Raw genomic sequence first — 19,943 nt, 5'->3', positions numbered from 1 at the left:
GCCCCGGTAAAGTACAACACATAAGCAGACGTTACAAGTAACAGGTAGGATGATTGACGGGTAAACTGAGTGTTGATATCCGCTTGTGTTCTTGGGGAGCTGGGTAGCCAAGGAACAAAATACACTGACCGCGGTGGCGCCTTCCATCCGCAGCGCTGATTCCAGGCGTCGTGGTGAAATCATGACACCCCACGTTCTCCCTTTCACACACTTCGATAAATAGCATTGCAGGTGACCATATGCAAGATGAGTTGATATTGTCCTTTCTGAATGCAATGCAAGGGCGTTGCCGATGATGCAGGGTCTTGAGGGTCCTACCAGGTACCTCGTACCTCGTACCGGGTACTCAGTAGGCGCCCAGGGTGCCCAAAATATCACATGATAGGATCACATACTGAGGCGTAGGATTAGCCTCCGGAGATCCGCTCCTATTGGCTGAAATGTGACTCCCGTGTGTTGAAGCGAGATGTCTTCCTATCGAGTAAAACTGTCTGTCTGACTGCCGCACATCTAAGGACAATTCCAATACAGTTTTTACCGAGAGAAAAACAAAATAGTCCTGTTCCAGGAGTAAGAAGAGATTCTTACTGGCATATAAAACTTTGTGTGCCTATCATGTTACATCTATTTCTAAGCTTGTCACTCCACTTGAATGCTCGAGTCACCCAATGGTCACCTGATACGGCATACTCCAGTCTAGACAATTTATCTCACTGAAAGTATTATGTACAGCATAACAACTGGGCGTGCTCGTATTGCATCGTGTTCATCAGAATATCCCTCAACCTTTCAAGGGTGCTTTGGGCAACCCCTCCACGTAGCTGGGAGTTGTGCTTTGTACTGTATGCATGGAGGGCAGAAATCCAGGAGAGTATGCTGTGCGTTGCCTTTACCTCATATATTAGACCGCCACTCGCCCTAGTCTCCAAAAAAAAGGGGGGGGGGAAAGGGAATGAATGACCGTGCTTTTAGAGCCATTTCCTTGACCATAGTAAACATTATTGGGACTTCAACTTCTCCGTCAACTCGGGGACCTTCTCAAATAGATCCCCGACTAGTCCCACATCCGCAACCTGGAAGATTGGCGCATCCGGGTCCTTATTTATACATGCAATCACTTTGCTATCTTTCATGCCCGCGAGATGTTGAATGGCGCCAGAAATCCCGACGGCCAAATAAAGTTGGGGGGCGACGTTCTTTCCCGTCTGGCCGACTTGTAAGCTGTTGTCTGCAAAGCCACTATCCACGGCGGCTCTTGAAGCCCCGATCGCGGCGCCCAATGCATCTGCCAGCGGAGGCATTAATCGCTCGAATTCTTCTTTAGATTTCAAGCCACGACCACCCGAGACGACTTTTTCAGCCGATGCGAGTTCAGGACGGTCGGATTTTGTAAGATTTTCCGAGATCCATTCGGTGGACGACTCGGCCTTGGGGTCTGCGCCCTCCTCGACGCTAGCGGAACCACCTTCTATATCTGCAGCGGGGAAGGAAGTTTGACGCACTGTCAACAGTTTGGTGGGGTCGGTACTCTGGACGGTGAGGATAGCGTTGCCGGCGTATATCGGTCGGACAAATGCTGTATCACATCAACATGACTGTGTCCTTTCCCGTGGTGGACACGACTCACTATCTTCGCCTTCGATACTCATAACATCCGAAATCTGCTGGACGTCCAACAAGGCCGCAACTCTCGGGAGCAGACTCTTGCCAAAGGCCGAATGCGCCGCAATCACATGTGTATAGCCGCCTTTCTTGATATTCTCCACCAGCAGTGGCGCCCAGTTCTCGGGCAAGCCTCTATCATACGCTTCGTTCTCCACTGCAATGATCTTTTCCAATCCCTTGATCTTCGACGCTTCGCGTGCGACAGTCTTGGCTGATTTCCCGGCGATGAAGCCGTGTACGGAGCCCCCGAGCTTTTCTCCTGCCGTGACTGCGCCTAATGAGCCACTGTTGAGTTTGCCATCCCGTTGCTCGAGGATGGCGAGTGTCGAGAGTAGTCGTGCGAGGGACGACGATTGGAACTGCGATGAGAGAGCGTGCGAAGTTGACCGGGACCGAACTGCCCGCAAGGCAGATTGCCCAGCTATCAACAACATGGATGTAGAGGATGTCTCTCCAGCTGGAGTCACAGAGAAGAGGGGAGATTGAAGGAACAGCGGCCGAAAGACCAGAGAAATGTATTGTAGGTGAATTCTTGGTCACAGTCTTAAATTTTGGTGATTGACGTCTACGGAACCGCCTCGCCGCCTAAGCCCCAAGCTTCGCGCTCGACCTCGGGATGTCGAACTACAGTAATAGGGTTTATGCGAGTTTCTCCCGAAGGCGTCCTACGGGCATCCAAGGAGCATTCAAGGGGCATCCCGATATCGGCCAAGTCTTTCCGATGTTCAACTTCGACCACACATTATTCTCGAGATTCAACACCCTGCAGGGCCATCATCGACATTGGGTACAGCGATGAGAGGTATTAAGGAAAAGCGGAGCTCGAGATACAATCTGCATTGGATCTGCACGACCATATTTGCCCACGCGCCGATCGACTACTTGCTTGCTCTGTTGCTTCCCCCTCCGGGCACCTCTCAACTTTGCTCTCAAAAATCGCATGAAAGACAATGAAATCCAGTTTCCCCGACCACAGATGAAGGCGCGGATGTCTGTTTTCCTTTCGCTATGCATGACGCTGAACGCTAGACAAGGGACGACAGCCTGCCTGTACAGAGACGATTGCACAGACCTGCAACCCAAAAAAATAAAAAGAAAAAATTAAAGACACACTGGGCAATCATACTCGACTGACAAGCTGTTGCCCAGAACACATTTCGCCATCTCGACTCTCAACCGGTTTTGGAAGCACGGCATTTGAGCATCGACTATTTGGGCTTTCGCCAGAAGTATTGCTATGATGGGTCAGTAATGTGTTATCGAAAGGCCGCGACCTGGAAGAGGTTACCTTATGCTGTTTGCGGCAAGCTCGCAAGCCCGGCTTTCGCAAATCATTGACGACGGCTTCCTTTCTCTTCTCATCCTCATCTTCATCTGGAATGTAATAAAATTCGCTCTCTAGCGGTTTGCCCGCCGCGTCCTTCCCTTCCCTTGCAACTTCACCAATGCATGCGGTTTCACGGATAAGCTTTCTAATTTCATTAATAGACAAAACACCAGCTTCGCGGGGAAGGTGGCTCAAGATGGTGGACAACGGAGTAGACGACAATCTCGAAAACGCAAGCTGGTTGATGATGTGACCTCGCACATCAAATTCTGATTCTTCCGTTTTCGGTGAGCTCGGGGTGTCGTTGAGGGGAAGGGGCTCCGTATGCGAAGATCGTGTACTGTTCGCAGAAACACTCGGGTTGGGAGAATCTCCAGCAGAAACCGATGCCATGCGGGGCAGGAGATTCGCACCAAAGGGTCCGAAAGAATGAATGATGGGATCGTTTTCTTCGTCATTGTCCGAAAACTCTTCAGCAGACATCGACGCACCGTTCTGGGAGGTTCCAGGGTGTTCAAAATTCCGAGACAGTGCCTGTGTGGACTGGGACACCTCGACACCAGTGACTGTTCCACTGCATTCGGTCGCTGGTTCAGGATCTTCATATATTTCAACCGTAGCTGGAGCCAGGGGGGGTGAAGAGGGCATCACAGCTTGTACGGCTGGTGATGGGGAGACGGGAGACGCGAGTCGTCGTCGAACCTGCATTGGACTTGGGCTTGGTGGTGTTGAATGGCGCAACATGGCCCGTTGACGCTTGGCAGGAGAGTTATCCTCCTCGTCTTCGGACGAGAAGGCGCCTAGATGAAGTTTAGGAGGCCACTCCACGACAACACGACTGTCATGAACGTCAACCATGATCTCCGAGTCTCGAATATCGGACGAAAATGTCTCTCCCTTCTTAACCTCGTACACCTGACCCTTGCAGTGTATCTTGATACCATTCCACCCGGTACATGTGATTTCCACACGATCACGCCCAAGACGCGAACCGGTCGGTTTGTAGCAAGCTTCCACGTGGACTCTGGATATCAGACGGTTCGAGGAGAGCTGGTAGTCGCAAGAAGCGCTGGATCTTCCCATACGCGTTACCTTGCCATCGGCTTGCAACTGGACAGAAGGGACGGCGCCGAGGGGAGTACGTTCAGCAAGGGTAGAAGTTCTCGGAAGACTGGATCTGGATTTGATTACATGTGCCGGCGAGGAAGATAGGATGGCGGTAGAAGAAGTAGGTACCGGCGTAGGATAGGTCGTGTGCTCCTCGAGAGCATCTCGGTTTCGCTTGAGGGGTCTCGGTAAAGCCGGCGACGAGGAGAGTGGCTCAAAAGCAGGAAGAAGTGAAGTTGCTGGTCTTTTCGGGCCTGGAGGGGGGGAGATGACCGCCGTCTCGGAGAGGGTGGTCGAGGGAGACATGGTGTTCAGTCCTCACCGTGCTCAGCTCCCTGGAAGCGCGACTGCTGAGGTAGATGGACCAGCTCCAAAGGCGCGTCCTCGGCAGAGGTCCGGAGGGTACTACGTGCTGGATCTGCTCATGAGGTGTTCAGCGGAGGAGCAGACAATAGTAACGAACACGAGCAGCAAGTGAAGAAGGCAGCTGGCCACAAAAGAGGTCAAAGGTCAAGAGAGGCCGGGCATGAGAAGGTGCAAGGTGCTGGTATGGATGGATCGAGGGCAACTCACGCGATGTGTGGATTGGAGAAATGGGAAAAGGCAGGGTGCGGACAGGTGTGGAGTGGGCCCAAGTCGCCTTTCTCGCGCCAGCATTTTTCTGACGCCACTAACTGTTCATGGCACGCACCGAGGAGCGCGTCTGGCACAGATGCTCGACAGATTCGCTCACAGTCGGCCCAATGCCGCCATCCAGAGAAGATTATTATGGTGGGTTGGAATCCGTGTGTTATCAAGGAGGGAAGAAGCAGGGTGAGAAAATGGCTCCATGTAGCAGATATCATATCGTTGGCCGCATTCTACGCTAGAGTTGCATTGCATGTTGCCCTCCTCATATTATTCCACCGACGCCTCCTCCACAGAGTCCGTACATCTAGACGGGGAATTGACGAAACATCACCTACGGTACTCGGTACTTTTTCGCGAACCGACTTGTCACCAGCGTGGTTGTACGGAATGCGGGGAGTCACTGTGCCTGAACATACTTTCAAGCTATCAATCTTGACCTTTGCCTTGTCCATGTCTTCCGGCTGGTCGGCTCTGGGCGGGAACATCTGGGAGAAAGATAGCGAGGGCTACGAGGGATCATGATTGATTTGAAGGCACAGTGCGAGTTGGAGACTCGCTCAGATCGAGGAAGGTTAGCCGAGTATGATTTTGAATTTTCCCCACACTGGCGACTTTGTTGGCGGCAGGAGCCAACTTTTTTTCTCGTTGCGCCCCGGGCCAAAAGAACATCCTTCTCGACAACAGGCTGTTGACCACAATAGACACTGAGGCACACGCAACCACAAGACCACCTTCTCCCATGGCTGCTGTAACCAAGGCGACGACCACAGTGGCCGACAAGCTGCCTCAACAGACTCCTTATCACCTCGACCCTGATCAGGTATACAATCGCCGTCGGTTCTGAATCCGTTTCTCTAATGCCTCCCAGACCCTCAAAGCCTCTCGGGCATTGCTGCAGCACATCCAGGCAGAAACCAAGCGCTTGCAGCAAGCATCGTCAAAGAAGAGTCTCCTCGCCCCCAGCAACTCGGATTCGGAGGGCGATGACGCCGACGACGCTCCCGCCCCGATCTGGCTCACCGTCACTACGAAACAACACATCGTCGACAAAAACCGTCTAAAGCCCAGTAAAATTGCAGTCCCGCATTCTCTCAACACATCCCCCGACCTGCGGGTATGCCTCATCACCACGGATCCCCAAAGGGCAGTAAAAAATGCAGTGGCCGACCCTGCGTTCCCGGGGCATCTGAAGTCTCGGATTACTCGAATAATCGGATATACCAAGCTCAAGGCGAGGTACAAGACATTTGAACAACTGAGGGAACTGCTTTCAGAGCACGACATTTTTCTTGCCGACGACCGCATAATCACCCGCCTGCCGGGAACACTGGGCAAAGTCTTCTACAAGGGTACCTCAAAAAGGCCCATCCCTGTTGTGATTGCCGACTTAAGAAAAGACAAGACAAGCAAGTCGAAAAAGTCAAAGGAAGATGGCGCTGCAGCTCCAACATCGCCACTCGCGCTGGCCAAAGAGATCGAAAAGGCGATTGATGCGGTTCCTGTCAGCCTGCGGCCCGGTACGCTCGTCGCCGTTCGTGTTGGCCTGGCCTCTTTCAAGCCCGAGCAACTGTCGGAGAATATTTCAACCGTTGTTTCAAAGTTGATTGAAAAGCACGTTGTCAAAGGATGGAGGAATGTCAGAGGCATTCACATAAAAGGCCAATCTTCATTCGCAGTGCCGATATGGTTGGCGGACGACTTGTGGACTGGGCACGAAGACATAGTTCCAGCGACAAAGCAGGATGATCTCCTCGAAGACGAGGCTGACCAAGGACAGAAGCGAAAGCGAAACGCAACGAGCACCAAAGGTCCCCAGGCCGGTTCTCGGAAACGACTGAAAGTAGACGGAGGAAAGAATGAAAAGTCTGATCCTGGCCAAGACGCTGCACGTGCACACAAAACCAAATTGGCTGCTCAGAAAGCGAAGCTCTTTGAGGTACAAGTCTAAGCGGATGACCATAGCACATGTGAGAGTCACCATGGAGCAGTATTGCAGAAAGAATCACAGTGGTCAAGATTTCAATGTCACAATGTCTATTACAAGTAGCTTCGTCGTCACGAAACTGTGCGCTAAGCAAGGCTGTAAAGCCGCCGTTCCTTAGTTGAACACTTCAATTGTCCGCGGTCGGTTTCTGGCTGGCTCATAAGGACCTAGGACTCTTGGCACCCATCATCGGGGCGGGCTCCAGCGAACCCGGTTCAGCTGCCAGGCTTGGGTGAAAACATAATATTGCCCCTCAACTGAAAGTCCCCTGGGAAGTGATTCATTCACCCATCAGGTGCGCAACCCTACAGTAACGAACGCGTGGTGACATCTGCCGTTCGATTTACAAGGCAGGATTCCTGCAGCTCCTCTGCATCTTATCCTGTCGTCATGCGAGCGTCAGGACCCTCTTTACAAAACCGCGGGCCGTCATGGACCGCAAGCGCAAGAGTACGCTCACTCGGCCGCGTTAGGTCAAAGCAAACTGACAATCTGGTGCCAGGAGAACTACGTGACCTAAATTTGCGCGTCTGGGCAGGCGCAAAGGGTACGCATCGTCTCTCGCGTGTCGGAACCGAGTCTCGTTAACCTCAAGCGCAGATGTCTACGAAGTAGCCGACTCCCTCGACTCGTCGCTGAAGAAAAACACGGCGTTTATTAAACGCCTACGAACAGGGCTGTCGTCTGCTGCACAAGACACCTTTTTATCAGAGATCCGCACGTTGTCCCTACAAAAGTATCTCTCCGAGATTACGGCAGCCACAGCGGAAGGCCTGGGTAGACTCAAGACTGCGAGTGAGATTGCCACCGGTGTCGAAGTTGTCAGCGCACTACACCAAAGGTTCGGACCGCAAGAATTTACCAAACAATTAGCATGGCTTCTCGGCAAGGGGTTGACTCCTCCCGACAAGGCTCAGATGAAGCTTTGGAGCCCAGAGGTCCGCGAACGTGAAGAGAAGGAGCGCCTAGTCCGACACAGGGTTCTCCTTCGTGTAGTTACCGAATTTTGGCTGTGCGGTATTCTTCGAAGCTTGGATGATGTGGATCGACCAGATGAAGCCGCACCCCGTGGCAAAGATGCCCCTTCACAAACCGAATCCAAGCCAAAACCAAGCACAAATGGTATTCGACCCGACGCCCTCGTTGAGCATGAGCCCTTCCCTCTGGAAGTTCTCAAGGAATTGTTAGGTCACGACCCGGAGCACGCTAACCTAAGTCTGGCCGTTCTCTTCGTGAAGAATTTCGCTTGGGATGTTCTGGGACTCAAACCGCCGTCTGAGGAGAGCCGAAAAACTGTCGACGCAGACGGTCATGTTGTCGAGCCCGCCAAAGACGGCGATAGCTCCACTGACTTCCCCGAGGAAGATGCACCTATTATCCCCCAACCCGTCCGACAGAGATTCATCAATGTCTTTGAACGATACTTGTCAAGCGTCAAAACTCATGTTATTCGAGACCAAAGATCTCTCAACAATCAAAGCCGCCGAAATGCAGAAGCCTATGTCAAGAGTGGCGAAATCTTCGAAGATAGGCAAGCGAATTTCGAAAAACAGGCGAAAGCTCAAGAGAGACTAGTGGCAAATGCCCAAATCCTCTGCGATGTCCTCGGACAAGAAATGCCAGACCTTGAAGAGAAGGACAGCGCAGAGACCGCTTCGTCGGGGACCGTTGGCATGATCAAGACAGGCGAGTACCTCAAGGGCCAAGGAGAAGGCGCGGGGATTTGGGAAGATGAAGAAGAACGTCGTTTCTATGAGAACCTGATCGATCTCAAGGGCCGTGTGCCAGGCATTCTCCTCGAGGATTCAAAAAAGAAGCTAGAATCAGACGAACGTGCCGAAACTTCCACTACACCTCTTGAAGGTGGCACGAGTAAGCCTTCGGACAATGACGACCAGTCGACAGCCATTTCGAATAAGACGGTTGGTGCGCAAGTTGATGCCATTCTCCTACGCCTGCCGGAACTCCAGACCAAAGATATGGTCGATCAGATTGCCTTGGACTTCTGCTTCTTGAACTCGAAAGCCTCTCGAAATCGTCTGATCAAGGCTATCCAGGAGGTTCCCAAAGGTCGGATCGATCTGCTCCCTTTGTATGCGCGCCTTGCCGCAACTCTTGGACAGTACATGCCTGATGTTGTGCAAGGGCTGATTTCACACCTTGATGATGAATTTCGAAGCCTTCAGAGAAGGAAATCCAAAGACTTCCTTGGGCAGATTCGCATGGCCAACATCCGTTACCTGGCGGAACTCACAAAGTTTGGGATCGTCCCAGAGCACGTCATTTTCCACTGTTTTAAAGTCAGTTTGGATGACTTTTCGAGAATGAATATCGAGATCATCGCCCATCTACTCGAAAACTGTGGCCGATATCTCCTTCGGAATCCCGAGACTTCTCCTCGGATGACGTCTTTCCTCGAGACGTTGAACCGCAAGAAGTCTGCACAGCACATGGGGGCTCAAGAGCGCATGTTGATCGAAAATGCTTTGTATTACGTTGACCCTCCTCAGCGGGCTGCCATCCAACAAAAAGAACGCACCCCAACGGAGCTCTTCGTTCGACAGCTGGTATATATGGAAATGACCAAGCGCAATTACATGAAGGTTCTCAAGACCATCCGAAAACTGCATTGGGAAGAGAAGGAAGTTGTCCAGATGCTAGAAAAGATTTTTAGCAAGCCTGGCAAAGTCAAGTTCAGCAACATCCATCTCCTCGCTGTTCTCCTCCAGGCGCTTTTCCGGTATCATCAAGACTTCGCTGTCGGAATTATCGATAATATCCTGGAACAGATTACTCTTGGCCTGGAGCAGAACGACTTCAAATTCAATCAGCGAAGGGTTGCTGAAGTCAAATACCTGGGAGAGCTCTACAACTACAAGATGATTGACTCAACCGTGGTATTCGATACCTTATATCGGATTGTGACATTTGGTCATGAAGGAGGGACACCGCAGCCTGGCAACTTTACACCGTTTGATCCGCCTGATGAGTACTTTCGCATCCGATTGATATGTACTCTCCTCGACACTTGTGGAATCTGTTTTGACAGAGGTAGCTCCCGCAAGAAGCTCGACTTCTTCCTGACCTTCTTCCAATACTACATGGCTACAAAGGACCCCCTGCCAATGGAAATTGATTTTCTGGTGCAAGACACGTACTCTCTTGTCCGCCCTAACTGGAAACTGGTTACGGAGCTGGGCGAGGCAGCAAAACTATTTGCTGAAGCAGTAAGCACAAATTACAAACAGCAAGGGGGGGAGAAGAGCGTGGAGCAGCCGGAAGACATTGAAGACTCGGGCTCGGAGGATGCACTTGGCGAAGGCGATGCTGAACTCGAAGCCGAAATTGGGCGATCGTCAGACGAGGAAGCCGAGGTAAGTGGATTTTTAACGTTACAGTTCATCGTCTACTAACTAGAAGTAGGTTGCCGCAGAAGAGGACACTGGTGAGGAAAAAGAAGACATTGACTCCGATGAAGAAGAACAGATTGTCGTCCTGCGTCAAGAGGAACACCTTGACCCGGAGGCTGAGGCCGAGTTTGACCGAGCGTTCGAGAAGATGATGGCTGAAAGCTTAGACTCCCGCAAATTTGAACGCAAAACTCATTTCGACGTGCCTTTGCCGATTCGAAAAATTCAACGAGCGCAGGTCGAGCCAAATGACGAGGAACCCGGTCCTGTTCCGGAATCTGAATCGAATACAATGGCGTTTTCGTTGATGACCAAAAAGGGGAATCGACAACAAGCAAGTAACCCCTTTACCATCCTTTCACAATAAGCCAGGTGAGATCGTGTAGGCAGCACATTACTGACAGCTTTTCAGACAAGGACAATCGAATTACCGGCCGATTCGAGCTTTGCCGTCTCAATGAAATCACAGCAAGCCGCAGAGAGGGAGGAACAACAGCGCATCAAGAACTTGGTCCTGAATTACGATCTGCGCGAAGATGACCAGCACGATGGTATTCCCAATGGATTTCCTTGTGACCCTATTGCCCAACCTCCCTTGAAGAAGAACCCCAATACTGAAGATCGCAAATTAGGACCCGATCATTACAATCCTTCCCTCAGTCGTGCTGAGAGGTCGGGACGCCATGCGCCCCGAGCAAGAAGACTCAATCTGAGCGACGTTGACTGGTACGGCACTATCAAGACACCTTCCGTATCCCTAACGTGCGAGAACGAGACAGCCAGCAGCTCTCGGTCACAGCACAATCACTCCCCATTTTCGTCAAAGAAGCCAGGCTGATTGGCCGCTTGGCCTCAATAGGACGTGAGACTCTGCCATCTCGCTCATCGCTCAGTAGCCAACTCTCTGGTTCATGTACTCTGCGAACCAGCCGCGGTATGCCGCATTGGCATTGATTGCGCCGGAGTTCAGGCATCGCCAGGCGGTTCTTCGGGCTGCACCAAATGCGCTCGACCACGAAAGAGTCCAAAGCACCGTGCGGCCTCGAAGCAGGGACGGCCAAGCGAGACCTGCCATACGGACAGCGTCGGGTCACGAATCTGGCAACCGGCTTTGAAACTGATCGCTAACCGACCCGATGGAAGCACCCGGGGTCAAGCTGCGACGGAGATCTGCCTCCCGCGTGGGACAGGCTTATGAAGAGACCGCCAATCACCATCCGTGACGCAAGTCTCATTCGCCACTAGCTGTGAGACGATCTTCCAATTCCATGGTGAATAGAGGTCTTGGACCCTCAAAGGCAATGTCGATTTCGGAGGATCGTATATGGTTACTGGTACTCACTTGGCCGCCAAACTCGGTGGGCCAGTGTTCAACGTCCCACTCAAGACCCTTTGTGGTGAGGAACGTGCGTCCGAGAACAGGGAGGATTCCTACATTCTCTGCGAAATAACCTGGGTCGAGGTGGATGAGATTGTGGCCATCAGCTAGGACAAATGACAAGCTCTGTTCTGACAATAGATAAATGCGGCCTCTCAAAAGCGCCGGGTCGTTCTCCGCCATGAACAGGTGATGGACTTGCGAGAAGCCTTGGTCCACCCGACCTCCGAGCCCCCCTAGTACAACGACGTCCATGACGGCCTGTGGCTCTTTGTCGTGATTGGATCCGCCACGTTCATGCTTTGATATCACCCAGTTGCGAATCCACTTTAAACACTTGGTGAAGTCCGTAGAAAACTGGTCCGGGTCCTTGATCACTTGGGATCCTAGCGAGCGATAATGCTCTTCCACAGGGCCTGCCAGGGAGTCAAGATCCCCCACGATGGCATCTGGAAGTCGGCGCTTCAGCCTTGACAAGCCATTCTGTGCGGCTTTGTCGTACTTGTACAGCCTGTTGGCGCCGCCATCGGCACATAGGAGCAACGAGGCTGACCCGATAACGGCATTCAGGGCATTTTTGTTCACGGGCTGGTTGAGGATTATGATGGCGTAGGGATGCGTGGGGCTATTATTCAGGAGGCCGCAGGGGTACCAGTCGGTTACCATTGTTGCTGGGCTGCTTTCCGCACAGTCTTGGGCTGCAATCGTGTCAAGTCAACCTAGGGATCTCTGTCGAGGAGGGAGATGCACGGATTCAAGCGGCTGCTTGGGAGTTTGATCTCATCTCGGCGCCCCGGACGAGCATCGGTCCGTGGCTGCCGCTTTTAGCGACATTCCTGCCAGTTCGGTGACGAGACTCTGTACATAAAGCGGCATCGTCCCCACCGAGAAGCGCCTTGCATCCATTGTCGGTTTCAGAATCAGCCTCACTTCACTTCTCACCTCTCCATGCTCACGAGAGTGGTCAGCCTTTCAAGCAAAGTCACCTTCGTACGATATGCACAATTGATTCTGTGCGCTGCCGCAGCAATGCTTTTGACATCGACAGTTGGTTGGAGTCTGTACCCATTCAGGATGTCACTGCCACCGCCCCAAAAGTATGGGTTTCCTGGTCTCGAGAGACGTGAGTGAGTGGCAGCCTGCAGGCAACTGCGCTTGACAGATGCATCTTGTACGCTTTTGGCAATTTTTCCCTACCACGGGCCCAAATGTGCCGGGTGCTAGTGGACCAGTTCTCCGATGCTAACAAAGATGGTTGCCTTGCTCGGCCTATCCTTTCTCTTGACGAGACTAAAGAATAGCTACCTCGCAGTCTGCCTCGTCTATCCTCTGAGCCAAGGCTTATTGTGGGATTAAAGGGACCTCGGTGGCTTATCTGCGCTGACGGCTACAAAAAGCCGTGCTGCCCCTCAAATCCCCGTCAGGCTGAGAAGCTCTTTAGCTGGGTGGATTTCCAAGATGGTACAGCTGAACCGAGATCAGGCTATCCAGAGGGCTCAATGCCATATTAATGCCATAAGAAGAGAAGCCGGACTGGACGGCACCAACGGAAGGAGTCGAAATGTCGAGAATCTCCAGAACGCCCTTCACACGTGAATAGGCCTTCCCTTCACTCGGTCATGAGTCGTGACTAACCATGCCTCAGCCTGGCGGATGAATTATACCAAAAGTCGACTCATTTCCTCCTAGAGCTGATACAGAACGCCGACGACAACGAGTATGATGACGCCGACCCTAGCATTTCGCTAACGTACCAGAATCGACGTCTCAGGATCGACTGCAATGAGAGAGGGTTTAGTGAAAAGAATGTTGAGGCCATCTGCAGGGTGGGCAGTAGTACCAAAGCCGGTGCGAATCGTGCTACTGCATACGTTGGGGAAAAGGGGATTGGCTTTAAATCGGTCTTCAAAGCCGCTGATGTTGTCTGGATCTCGTCCAACTGTTACACTTTCAAATTCGACAAGAAGCAGGTTTTAGGAATGATCGCGCCCATCTGGGAGCCGTTCCCTGAACCTTCCACGCCACTCATGACATCTATGCTGTTGCAGTTGTCTCCGGACTTCGATGAGGCGCGGCTGCTCTCAGACCTGAGAGAGTTCGACCCGCGTATGCTCATGTTTCTTCGCCGCTTGAGAACTGTAAAGATTACGATTCGAGATGGCGGACTGACATGGCAAACTACTCTGAGCAAGACCGTCAGTACTAGCCACGGTGAAACAGCGATTGAGTTGAACCGGGATGGTGCAGTCATGAAGTATCTAGTCAGCTCGCACAGTGCTAGAAACCTTCCGGTTGAGCCCAAGCGTCCTGGGGCAAGTGAATCCCAGATCCTACTTGCATTCCCAGACGTAGTAGACCAGCCATTGACATCTCAAAAGGTGTACGCCTTCCTTCCGGTCCGAGATTATGGCTTCAAGGTATGTAGACCAGGTTACCCTTTCCGAATTGAGAATGTACCTCGACTGACCTTTTTTAGTTTCTCCTCCAGGGAGATTTTCTTCTTTCTGCGAGTCGAGAGGATGTTTTGTCCGATTCGCCATGGAACAGAGCCCTCCGAAGAGAGTTTGTCGGCGCGTTCGTTGCTGTCACTAGTGCATACAGTCACGGCCAATTATGTTATATCTGGCCCAGGTTCATCCCATTCAATCTGACGCAGCAGCATTTCTTCGAACCAGCCAGACGCGAAATCATCAAAACTCTCTCGCGACAACCAGTATTGAAGTCTAGGAGTCAAGAGCTGATGATGCCGTCCTCCCTTACGTACGTCCCCTTGGACTTCTGCGACAGAGATGGGGTCCCAATGACTTCGTCCCCAAGAAACGACAAGGGATATCTGTGCCACCGATATGATGTGTCACTTCATGATAATCTCGAAGCACTAGGCGTCACAAAGATGACTGCGGCCATATTCTTGGAGCATTTGGATCGTTACATTGATCAGAATACGGCCTTGTTCCAGGGGAGGAAATCAGCTGAGTGGCATACGAGGCTTGCAGAAGTCCTCCTGAAGCTTTCTTTCGATACGGAATGCCAAGAAAAGCTTCGCAAGCTACCGATCATTCCTCTCAATGACGGTAGATGGGTTTCTGCCGAAGAGAAGAACGTCTTTCTCCCTCAAGAGGCCGAAGGTTGCATGGCTCCCGAGGGTCTCGCATTCCGACTTGTTCGAGAGGATGCTGCTAACAATCCCACAGCTCGAGCTCTATATCTTCAGCTCGGGCTTAAGGTCTTCGGCCAAGATGCCATCGCCGATTACCTCCTTCATATCCATAGGCAGCCTTCTTTCAACCCAAAGAATCTGACCGTCACACATCTGATATCTCAAGCGGTGTTCCTTTTTAGAGCCAGAGTACACGACTATGAGGTTAGATATCTCTGGCTCGCCACAACGGATGGGTCTGGCCGCTGCCGGGCAGAAAGCGCGTATCTGCCGTCGCAGGCTCCGTTCGCAGCGAGCAACTACTTTGCTGGCCGGAATGATATCTATTTCATACATCCGCACTATTTGAACGCAGTGGAGGATGACCTTGCGAACTGGCAGGAGTGGCTAGAGAACATTGCCAAGATCTCCATTCTACCACGACTCACCCAGCTTGACGGAGAATCACCGTATTCCTTTGGCCTATCTCGTCATTTTGCTTTGATTATGCAGACTTCTAGGGATTTTCTGGTCCTCCTGAGAGATAATTGGGGATATTACTCTCGGTGGCTGGAAGACGATGCCGGCGGTGCTCGAGATGATTCGAGAAAGGCAAGACAAGCATGTCGAGAGAAGCTTAGAAACTCGCTGCAAGAAGCGCAAGTGCAGTGCGTTGGAGGCCCGGCCAAGGCACTTCGAGAGGTATTCCTGCCTATCCCAGAACTTGTCCAACAAGCAAATGGTCAGGTACCTTTCGTTGATGTTGACGACCCTCTTGACCCTCGCTGGCAGAGGTTGAAAATTTTGGGTCTTGGTGTCGAGGGCGACGTTTGCTTCTATCTTCGATGTCTAGAAGCAATGAGCGGAACCAAAGATGTAGCTGTTATCGACAGGGCTGCCTTGATGCTTGAACAAGTCCAAGCTCGATGTTCAGAACTCCCCGACCTTGTGAAGCAGTCATTCAACGAGAAGCCGCTTGTTTGCGTTCCGAACAAAAGACCTGGAGGAGAACCTCGCTGGGTCAAGGTGCAAGATTGCTTATGGAGCGGCCCAGAATGTCTTCGACGGTTTGTTGCCCTGAAGAACATATATCCATCTTGTCAGCGGCTTTTCCGCGACTTCTTCCTCCGTCCGGACGCTGGTATTGCGGACCTCGTACGGGAGGCCAAATTGCTGAACGTCGGCGACCCTCTATCTTACATCAAGGCTCTATTTCTCGAAATCGAGAAACATCTGGAAAAGGACGAGATGACAACGGCGATCGACTCACTTCAGACACATTACATCTGGCCTGTCTACAATACGAGCAACGAAGGCCAGTGGGATATGCTCGGATGTGCCAAGAACTTGGATGCGTGGTTCATTGCTGATAGAACACATCTACTGGAGAGCTTTTGTGGGATCGTGCCCCTGCTTGCTTTTCAGGTCGAAGATGTATTAAAAATCCCGCTCCTGATTCGGAAACTAGGCGGTGACAAACGACGGCTGACACGAGCGGTGACGAGCATTGCAGAGACTGTTGGTTCCTTCCGACCTGACCTGAATCGACAAGCTGACCTGCGGTCAAGAGCGGAATTCATAGCAAGGTGAGAATTATTTGCCCATTCAGCGAAACGCTGGCCGTCTCTCGCTTATGCTCTGGAGACGCCCGTATCTAACGAATTTTCTCCAGACTGATTCCCAAGAAAGAGCATAGCAAGAAAGAAAAAGCGGTTAAGCTCAAGTCACTACAAGCATTTTCCACCACCAGAGTCATTCAAAAATGGTCCGTGAAAGTTGCCTCGGAGAACAGGTCGGGACGCTCAAAGGATGGGAACGTGGTCTTGTCCACTGAACACAACCGCCTCGAAATCTATTTCAAAAACGGGTACTTTGAATCAAACAAGGTCCCGCGAGATCTAATCGAGGCTATCGCTAGCTTCTGTGGGATTGAAGATAAAGGCTTATTTCTCCTCGCCATTGCTCTACAAGAGGACATTCCGAACATACAGAGATGCTTTCAGGAGCACGGAGTTCCGACCCTCAATCTGGATGATGAGACAGAGGATGAGTTTGAAGACATTGACGACTTCGATCCGCGAAGGTCTCAGGGTCGAAGCACTGGAGTCCATCAAAATGGGCGAAAGAGCACGCTCAAAGCAGACCTGGTCCGTAGGTTCATCTCTGTCGGTATGCTTGCTACCGGTTTGGGCTCCAGAGACATTTCTTTCTATCACGGCTCGAACAATTCCGACGAGGCTTTTGTGATGACCGGCGGATTCAGCAGTCTCGGCGCCAACGATCTCTATATGGAAGAAGAAGAAGATGATGATACTAAATCTGTTGCGTCACGAGCCTCGTCGACATTTTCCGGTTCAACGCTCGGTGGCAACAAGATGAAGATCTTCGCTGCAATTCCCGCGAGAATGGTCCGGAGAAGTACCATATTCGCTGAACACATGCGACGGGAGGCCGACGACAATCTCGAGTTTATCGGCCAGAAGAAGGTAAGCCTCATCGTGCTGAGGCCTGTTCGAAAATTATGCAGACACGTGAACAACATGGTTCTGGTGCTGACGAGCGTTATAGGTCTCGGAAGAACTACGACGAATGCTCAACGCTGCTTATAGTCCAGATGACCACTGGACCCACAGTTTGAGGGCAAGAAATGGACACAAAAATTTCGTCCGAGAACAAAATAACAACGGGAAGCCCAAGCTCTACGCCAGCTTCACGGTCAATGACACCAGCAAAATGTTCACTCGTTATGTCGCGGAGTGTTACCCAGAGGCCAAGAGATGGATCAAGCGTCCACCTGTGTATCATCTTGATGTGAGAACGACCAAAGGGGACTTGAACTCTGAGTTCTCATACAGCAATGATCAGTGGAAGATGGTGAGTTGACTTCAGCAACATCTCCGGTATCCCAGTCTAACGTTTAGAACAGGCTCGCATCTACACCATTCCAGAATCAACAGATACCGGCATTCCGACAGACGTGTATTTCCTCGTACGCGTCTTTAATGCGGATAAGGACCCGGAAATACAGTTCCTTCTAGATCCATGGTCACTCTATCTCCAGGACATGTTGCGGTTGAAGGCGGAGAAGGAGTATCGTGCCAGTCTTCACGGGCTTAGGGCGTGATTACAGAGGTCGTGGCCAAGACCACGTAAAGGATCTCAAGAATAGATGCGAAGAATATCTTCATTGCGACTTTAGTCACTTGGGATCGTGTTTCAGGATATCATATCGGCTTCAAGGTCCCCCGATTAAAAGGAGGGGGCAATGATCTGAGAGCCTTGCCCTCTGGCCCTTGGCAAGGCTGAACGCGATGGACGTTAGGTGCGTATTTACTCCGCCCTATAGAACCACCGATACGGCGGGATTCAGCTGTGCTGAAACGCAATCTGAAATCTTCGAGCTCCAAATTATTAATGTCGAGAGTTTGGCCTATTCACTGCCATTGCATCACCACTTTCGCGGCCTTGCCTGCTGTCGTTCATTTGCGCTCCCAGGTTCTTTTTCTTTGATGCCATGTTTCATTCCCTCTCGTATCTTTGAACCGAAAGAAGATTACAACAAGGACCACAAGGTTCCTTTACCATGTTTCGACCAGCGGCCCGGTCGCAGGTGCGCTCCGTAGCTCACTCCCTTTTCTCCCGAGCTCCCGCAGCCAGAAGCCCAGTTGGGAAACGATTCGTCAGTACATCGCCAGCGAACACGCGACGGAGTTGGAAAGGTACTGCGTTGAGATGGGGTATCGCCATCGCGGGCATTTACTATTATAACACCAGCCCCGTCTTTGCGGAGCAGCCACAATATAGTACGTCAACGCCTCAGAGTCCTGGGTCGCTTGCCGGCGGTTCACATCTGCTTTGTGGATCGAATACTGATTCCATCTGCGTGTGAGGGACAGATCTATTAAATCCCAACCTCGACGCTGTGGAAGACGAACGGAGGGACCATTCGACCTTAGAAGCCCTGACCTCCCGTCGAGCAATAGAAGCGGAGAGGAATGCCTCCGTGCTCCACTCCGCCGCCGATTCAATATCGTCCGAAAATGCTTCCACAACCATTGTTTCCGACCATGAGCCACTCACGACCGGCACTGCCGGAGAGCTAGAAGAGGAGGCAACCGGCGAAGGCGCCTTCAACCCAGAAACAGGGGAGATCAACTGGGACTGTCCGTGCCTGGGTGGTATGGCTCATGGCCCTTGCGGTCCTGAATTCCGCGAAGCCTTTTCATGTTTCGTGTTTTCAAAAGAGGAACCCAAGGGCATGGATTGTATAGACAAGTTCCAAAACATGCAGCAGTGTTTCCAGAGGTATCCGGAAATTTACAAGGGCGAACTGGAGGACGATGAAGAGCTGGATGCTGGGCTGGAGGCTGAGAAGCAGGAATTGGTAAACGAAATCGCAGAGAGGAAGCGGCAACAAGAAGGAGCCGTGGCGCAGCGCAGGTTGCTGGAGGAGCCGGATCCAGCACCTAGGCCTCCTCGAACGACGAAGAAGGTGACTTCCCCTGAACCACAAGAACAATCACATGAGCAAACGCTTCCGCAAACTCCAACAAAGACACCATCCGAACCGGAAATCGAGAAGAGTGAGGTCACGACATCCGAAAAACCAGCGCTCCTCCGGAGTAGCAAACCACCCTCGGCAGAGGCAAAGACGAAAGTGAGTGGTGATCCGTCTCATTCTACTACAATGTCGCCGGAGCGCGAAAACATCATAGAGGGCCAGAAATCAGGGGGAACGAGAGAGGCAAAGAATGCTTCATCCGCTGAGACCGAGGAGACGTTCAATCCCGAAGCTAGTATTGTGCCCAAGGCGGCCCATGATGCTACCGGAATTGAGACGGAGAAGACACAAAAGTGAAGATAGAAGAGGGAAATGCATTGTACACGACAGAAAAGATTGGTTGTCCTTTCTCTTGCATAGCAGTTTGATGGAGTCATTTACACACAGACATGGAAGACAAAAGGTATTGTACATCATTGATGCGAGGCTCGCCTTGTACAGTATGGGATCAACAGATGACTAGGAAGAGTTCGATACGTAGCGGCCCTGTGATGTAATTAGCAAAAAACGAAGACCCTCATCTCAGTCCAACTTCTGCTGTTGGTTTGCTCGCTAAAGAGCCTTACCAGGCTCAGGGAAGACATAGCTCCCCATTGAACTGAAGTGAGCCAAGATTAGGGCCGCCATGTGGCAGAGCTGTTGACTAGGCACTCGGTACTGAACCTTCACGTTCAGAGAGAATGAATGGGACACAATTTTGGGTACTCGTTCGTAGGTAGGTATTAGATAGCTAGCCTCGCTA

General features: G+C 51.6%; 7 protein-coding genes across 7 annotated transcripts; 4 read left to right on the top strand and 3 right to left on the bottom strand.

The window, feature by feature from the left end:
- Positions 1-998: 998 nt before the first annotated feature.
- Z519_06238 (uncharacterized protein) lies at positions 999-2,099 on the bottom strand (the record flags this gene model as incomplete). Its single annotated transcript, XM_016763978.1, has 2 exons — positions 999-1,576; positions 1,628-2,099. The coding sequence occupies 2 exons, from the start codon at positions 2,097-2,099 to the stop codon at positions 999-1,001; spliced, it is 1,050 nt and encodes a 349-aa protein (XP_016620302.1).
- A 686-nt stretch (positions 2,100-2,785) lies between these two features.
- Positions 2,786-4,405, bottom strand: Z519_06237 (uncharacterized protein; the record flags this gene model as incomplete). The annotated part of the gene is made up of 1 exon (XM_016763977.1): positions 2,786-4,405. The coding sequence occupies one exon, from the start codon at positions 4,403-4,405 to the stop codon at positions 2,786-2,788; it is 1,620 nt and encodes a 539-aa protein (XP_016620301.1).
- Positions 4,406-5,468: 1,063 nt separating this feature from the next.
- Positions 5,469-6,677, top strand: Z519_06236 (uncharacterized protein; the record flags this gene model as incomplete). The annotated part of the gene is made up of 2 exons (XM_016763976.1): positions 5,469-5,549; positions 5,598-6,677. 2 exons carry the CDS (start codon positions 5,469-5,471, stop codon positions 6,675-6,677), a joined length of 1,161 nt encoding a protein of 386 aa, XP_016620300.1.
- A 467-nt stretch (positions 6,678-7,144) lies between these two features.
- Positions 7,145-10,961, top strand: Z519_06235 (uncharacterized protein; the record flags this gene model as incomplete). The annotated part of the gene is made up of 5 exons (XM_016763975.1): positions 7,145-7,163; positions 7,216-7,260; positions 7,314-10,087; positions 10,137-10,461; positions 10,528-10,961. 5 exons carry the CDS (start codon positions 7,145-7,147, stop codon positions 10,959-10,961), a joined length of 3,597 nt encoding a protein of 1,198 aa, XP_016620299.1.
- Positions 10,962-11,354: 393 nt separating this feature from the next.
- On the bottom strand, positions 11,355-12,167 carry Z519_06234 (thiamine pyrophosphokinase; the record flags this gene model as incomplete). The annotated part of the gene is made up of 1 exon (XM_016763974.1): positions 11,355-12,167. The coding sequence occupies one exon, from the start codon at positions 12,165-12,167 to the stop codon at positions 11,355-11,357; it is 813 nt and encodes a 270-aa protein (XP_016620298.1).
- Positions 12,168-12,959: 792 nt separating this feature from the next.
- Z519_06233 (uncharacterized protein) lies at positions 12,960-17,764 on the top strand (the record flags this gene model as incomplete). Its single annotated transcript, XM_016763973.1, has 6 exons — positions 12,960-13,093; positions 13,147-13,918; positions 13,978-16,226; positions 16,313-17,126; positions 17,209-17,514; positions 17,567-17,764. The coding sequence occupies 6 exons, from the start codon at positions 12,960-12,962 to the stop codon at positions 17,762-17,764; spliced, it is 4,473 nt and encodes a 1,490-aa protein (XP_016620297.1).
- Positions 17,765-18,223: 459 nt separating this feature from the next.
- On the top strand, positions 18,224-19,498 carry Z519_06232 (uncharacterized protein; the record flags this gene model as incomplete). The annotated part of the gene is made up of 2 exons (XM_016763972.1): positions 18,224-18,443; positions 18,537-19,498. The coding sequence occupies 2 exons, from the start codon at positions 18,224-18,226 to the stop codon at positions 19,496-19,498; spliced, it is 1,182 nt and encodes a 393-aa protein (XP_016620296.1).
- Positions 19,499-19,943: the final 445 nt, after the last annotated feature.

The sequence above is a fragment of the Cladophialophora bantiana genome (assembly GCF_000835475.1).
Source record: "Cladophialophora bantiana CBS 173.52 unplaced genomic scaffold supercont1.8, whole genome shotgun sequence".
Classification (NCBI taxonomy): Eukaryota; Fungi; Ascomycota; class Eurotiomycetes; order Chaetothyriales; family Herpotrichiellaceae; genus Cladophialophora; species Cladophialophora bantiana.
This window is presented reverse-complemented; position numbering and strand designations above follow the sequence as displayed.